General features: G+C 51.7%; 2 protein-coding genes across 2 annotated transcripts in view; both read left to right on the top strand.

Moving 5' to 3' along the window:
• Window positions 1-429, top strand: part of s100v1 (S100 calcium binding protein V1) — a 3,469-nt gene extending 3,040 nt beyond the window's left edge. The window contains exon 3 of the mRNA XM_076138627.1: window positions 1-429. This exon is cut by the window's left edge and continues 275 nt beyond it. The gene's annotated coding sequence lies outside the window, so the exon portion shown is untranslated.
• Window positions 430-958: 529 nt separating this feature from the next.
• The window catches only part of plin6 (perilipin 6), a 4,326-nt gene continuing 284 nt past the window's right edge, over window positions 959-5,000 (top strand). Inside the window, exons 1-9 of the mRNA XM_076138631.1 lie at window positions 959-976; window positions 1,409-1,660; window positions 2,398-2,443; window positions 2,698-2,896; window positions 3,077-3,159; window positions 3,316-3,553; window positions 3,827-4,008; window positions 4,215-4,481; window positions 4,696-5,000. The exon at window positions 4,696-5,000 is cut by the window's right edge and continues 284 nt beyond it. Coding sequence (XP_075994746.1) covers window positions 963-976; window positions 1,409-1,660; window positions 2,398-2,443; window positions 2,698-2,896; window positions 3,077-3,159; window positions 3,316-3,553; window positions 3,827-4,008; window positions 4,215-4,481; window positions 4,696-5,000 — 1,586 coding nt within the window. The 5' untranslated portion in view covers window positions 959-962. The remainder of the gene's footprint in view (window positions 977-1,408; window positions 1,661-2,397; window positions 2,444-2,697; window positions 2,897-3,076; window positions 3,160-3,315; window positions 3,554-3,826; window positions 4,009-4,214; window positions 4,482-4,695) is intronic.

Here is a 5,000-nt window from a genome sequence, read left to right as displayed (position 1 = left end):
GGACATGGAAATTTCAATATTAAATGAAGAAAATAGTGAAACTTGATGAAGAATCCTGTAACTTTCATTAAGAAATTGGGAAATTTAACCAAAAAAACCTCCTCATGTTTAGTCAGTTTGATTTTCCTGTTTGATTGAATAATTCATCTGTTTGTGTCTTTACCAGTTTTTGCTCCCACAGATTCAAACATTTTCCTGTGCAGGAGGAAATGATGACGTGCGCTATGACAGGAAACAGGAAGTGTGCTTTCAAGATAAAATGTAGAAGAAGAGTTGTAGTAGTAGTTTGCTCTTTGTTCTCCTGATGAACATCATGGTGCTGTTTACATTCTGAAACATGTCTGAAGTTTTCATATTAAAATTCACACACCAGCTGCTCGTGTTCACGTTCTTCAGACGCTCGCTCACATCCCTGTGCTTTCTTCTTCTGTTGTGAACTCATGTTTGGTCTCTAAGAGAGGAATGAGCCTCGTCATGTTCACCTGACAGCCTTCAGACAAACAGGACTCTGATGATAACAGGAACTAGAGTTACCATAGTAACTACAGGCCGTGGGCCCAACATCTCCTCTTCTGTCCTCCAGCAGCTCCTCTGCTGCACAGCTCCCTTTGATGCTGAGCTCAGTCACCACTCTTCTTTTACGAGGAAAGACTTGATTGACACACGCCGGCCCAGAACGGGACAGAACAGGGGTGTGGCTCTGGGGGTAGAGCGGTCATCTAGAGTAGTAGTTCAATTCTAGGCTCCTCCTAGAGAGCCTGGACCCCCCCCCCCCCACACACACACACACACACACACATAAAAAGAAGTCAAATGTATTCTTGTTAATCTCTTCATGTTCTCACACCATGTGGTTTCATGCAGCAGAGTCAAACTGAAATCCATCACAAGCCTCCCACCCCTCACAAGGTCCAGGGGGTCCAGGGGGTCCAGGGGGAGGAGGGGGGGGGGGGGTCTTCATCATGAAGAGAAAAGGGTTTGATTGTTTCCTGGAAGCATTCATGTGACTGAACTCCATTTACTCTGGTTTCTGCTCTAATGTGCGGTCTGACAGAGGAAAGTCCAGACCTTCATCCTCCTCATCCTCCTCAACAACACACTGGCTGAAAGAGAGACAGACAGGCAGACAGAGCAACAGACAGACAGGAAGAGAAAGACAGACAGAGAAACAGACAGACAGGCAGAGCGACAGGCAGCTTCGTCAATGATCTGTGACCTTCAGATGTTTACAGTAAACAGAGCAGCCTTGTGATTTGTCAGTTTTCTTGGGAAATGAAAGAAAGACCACAGAGATGTGATCATGGTGCATCATCATCCTCCTCATCTTCCTCATCAATGGGCTCATTGATCCTCACTTAATCGATTATTGTCCCCTCTGCTTTCTGTTCCGTTCTGGCTGCGTCACCAGCGAGGTCAGGCTGAGCTCCAGCCAATCACAGCCCTCGCCTCATCCTCCAAAATGCACAGATCGACCCTCCAGCAGCACAGACACCAGGACCAAGACCAGGATCAGGATCAGGACCAGGACCAGGACCAGGACCAGGACCAGGACCAGGAGCGAGACCACCACCAGGACCAAGACCAAGACCAAGACCAAGACCAAGACCCCCACCAGGACCAGGACCCAGATCAAGCCTGACAGCAGCACGGTGTCGATGGGGTGAGACGCTTTGATTTCTCTTATTATTAAAAATCACTTCGGGTTTTTAAACTCAAATCAAGTTTGTAGATGCTGCAGAAACAAAACTTCAAAGATTAAAGAAAGAATCTAAAACAAAGGCGACCCATGATGCTGATCAATGACTTGATGGCTCAGATCAATGATCCATGCTCAGTGATGAATCATTATTTATCACAAACATGCATGTGTGTGCGTGCGTGCGTGTGTGCGTGCGTGCGTGCCTGTGTGCGTGTGTGTGTGTAAATTGGATGTTCAGGCCTCCTCAGTTAAACACTTGTGAACTTGATTTGTGTTCATCTGCTCCCCAACGAAGTGAACTGTGCTTTATTCTCTCTCTCCCTCGCTCTCCCTGTCTTTCTGCCTGATACTCTCTCCCTCTCTCTATGCCTTTCTTTCTTTCTGTGCCTGTTTCTCTTTCTCTGCCTCTCTCCCTCTATGCCTGTCTCTCTCTTTCTGCCTGTCTCTCTCTCTCCCTCCCTCTCTCCTCTTCCTGTCTTTATTGTTCCTCTCTCTAATCCCACTTGAAGTTGCTCTCACTCACTCAGCCTCCCCTCTCTTAGAATCGTCCCTTCTAGATGTTTGTTCAATTTTTCCTGATACATGAAGGTTTTTTCTCTCTGTACAAATCAAATGGACCAACTGCAACTGTCTCAGCTCTGATTGGCTGAGACAGAAGGAAGGCGGAGATGAACTCTGACCTTTGTTTCTCTTCACAGATTTGAAGAGGGAAACATGTCGTACTCAGATGATGAAACCAGTGAGGTGAGTCTCTGTCTTTGTCTCTCCATCGCTACCTGTCTGTCTCTCTCGCAGTCTGTACCTGTCTGTCTCCATCTCTGCTCGTCTCTCTCTGTCTTCATCTCACCATCTCTACCCGTCTGCCTCTCTCTCTCTCTCTCTCTCTCTCTCTCTCTCTCTCTCTGTCTTCGTCTCTCTCCATCTGTCTGTCTCTCTCTGTCTGTCTCCATCTCTACCCACCTGTCTCTCTCTGTCTCCGTCTCTCCGTCCCCCCACAGGTCAGTGTGGTGTTGCGGGTTTCTCAGTTGCCGCTCGTTCGCTCCGCCCTTCAGTCTGTGACCTCAGCATTGACAGAGGTCAAAGGTCGTTACCCACTCCTAGGCTTGGTGGGCGGGGTCGCTGAGGTCGGAGTTCGCAGTGCGTCTGTGGTGGCAATGAGAAAGGCCACGCCCCTCCTCCAGAGCCTGGAGCCACAGAGTATGAATACACACTTCTGTCTGTCACTGCAACCTAACACCAAAAACCAGAGACACGCCCACTTCCACTGTAGTCATGAGTGACCTCACTCTAACAGGTCAGAGTCTCCTGGCGTGTTCATTTCCTGTTTCATTGACTCACTTTAAACCTTCTTCTTCTTCTTCTTCTTCTCCTCTGCAGTTTATGTTGCAAACACCTTTGCTCTCACCTCATTGGATCGTCTGGAGAAGAACTTCCCTGTCTTGCACCAATCAGCAGATGAGGTGAGAGCTGTGAAGCTACAGGAGCCCAGAGGGACAAAAGCACAGAAACCTTCAAATCAATCAATCAAAAGTCAAAATCAGTTTAGCTCAGCATCCTAGCTTAAGTTTCCTGTGACCTGCGCTTCCTTCCATGTGAGTAAACGTGCTCTCCTCCAGGTCGTGGGTCACCTGAAGGACGCCTTCTTCTTCACCCTGGATGACGTCCAGGAGCGCGTGACAGAGGGGCTGGACGGCGCTCTGGACCGGCTGGAGCATCTGTCGGACGCGGCGCTGCAGGCCCTGTGTCTGCTGCAGGACTCCCAGGTGGGCCGAGCCGCGACCACGGGCCTGGACGAGGTGCTGAGCCGCGTGGAGGACGCCACCGCCTACTATCTGCCCCTCCCCCCCACGCTGCGTGAGTACAGAGCGTCTGCATGCAGGGCTAAAGGTAAAGACAGAGGGACCAGCAGGGGGCGCCAAAGTGCCACCACAGGCCTCAGGCTGTTGGGACGCTAGCTTCACTTTAGCTTCTGACGCTAAATCAAGACGGGCTGAACAAAGTGAGAATGTGTTATTGTATGAGATGCTGACTGGCAGGATGAGGTCATGAGAAACCCTGTTCTTCTTCATGTGGGATCAAAACGTACTGCCAGTTTGTTTTCAGGTGTTTTGGTTCCTCCTCCCTCAGGTCAGGAGTGGGAGATGAGGATTCAGGACTATGAGGATGAAGATGAGGATGAGGAGCCCGGCCTGTGGACCAGACTCCGCAGTCTGCTGCTCAATCTGAGCCTGCAGCTTTACCAACGCATGCTGAAGCTCCACCAGCAGCTGCAGGCCACCGTGAAGACAGTGGGGGGCGCCGCCGACACGGTGAGACCACACAGCTGACCGACCGCCAATCACTTCATTCATCGAGTGAGCCGCCTGTCAAATCTGTCAACAAAACTCTATCAAGAAAATAAAAGTCTCAAAAATCTGGGATTCAAAAACAAAGAAGTCATCAAGGTCATCAAGGTCATCAAGGTCAGAAGCTTTTCTGACGCTCCTCTTACTTCCTGTGCTGCTTGTTCCTGCAGGCGGGTCTGCCCAGGTTCCTGGAGCTCCTGGCCGACCTCCTGGGGTACCTGAGGGGTTTCATGGTGGAGGTGGTGTACCGTGCAGAGGGCCTACGGGAGCTGAGCCTGGCCCGGGTCAAAGGTCAGGCAATGATGCTGGCAGAGCTGCGCCCGGTGCAACAGATCCGGGGGCTGCCTGATGAGGTCCAGCAGCTCCTTGGAGACCTGCAGGAACTGGCAAAGATCCTGCTGCAGCTCGTCATCAACGCCACGCCGCTCTACAACCTGGTGAGTCCACACAGAACCAGCTGCTGCCTCTGTTGAGGTCACTGACGAGCTGAAGCTCAGTCGGTCACCTGAGGTCAGCTGAGGTCACCTGAGTCATAAATGTGTCAGTACTTCTCCTCTCCTCCAGGTGGCGCTCACAGTTGTTAGATGTTTGCGTGCGTTCCTTCAGACAGGAAGTGGATGATATTTGACCTTTGAACCTGTGGTGTCTCAGCTCCAGCAGCCCACCCAGCAGGAGGTGGAGGACTTCATGAACCAGGAGGACTTCATGGCCAACGCCTCCCTCCGCCGCAGCTCAGCAAACAGCCTCTTCCTCAAAGCCATGGACGGCCGGCCACGACGCCGCAAGAGCCTCCACTCCCGCGCCGCCCGCAGGCCCAGCGTGGGCGCCGTCACCCCGGCCAACGGCCCCCCGAGCCTGAATCCAGAGACGGAAGCCCCGCCCCTCCCTTCAGACGTCCACCGCCGCCCGTCTGCCACAGAGCTCCTCCTCACGCCGCTCAAGCAGTTTGTGTCTCA

The sequence above is a fragment of the Genypterus blacodes genome, unplaced genomic scaffold (genome assembly GCF_046128005.1).
Source record: "Genypterus blacodes isolate CSIRO-AG114 ecotype Tasmania unplaced genomic scaffold, CSIRO-AGI_Gbla_v1 ptg000391l_1, whole genome shotgun sequence".
NCBI lineage: Eukaryota > Metazoa > Chordata > Actinopteri > Ophidiiformes > Ophidiidae > Genypterus > Genypterus blacodes.
This window is presented reverse-complemented; position numbering and strand designations above follow the sequence as displayed.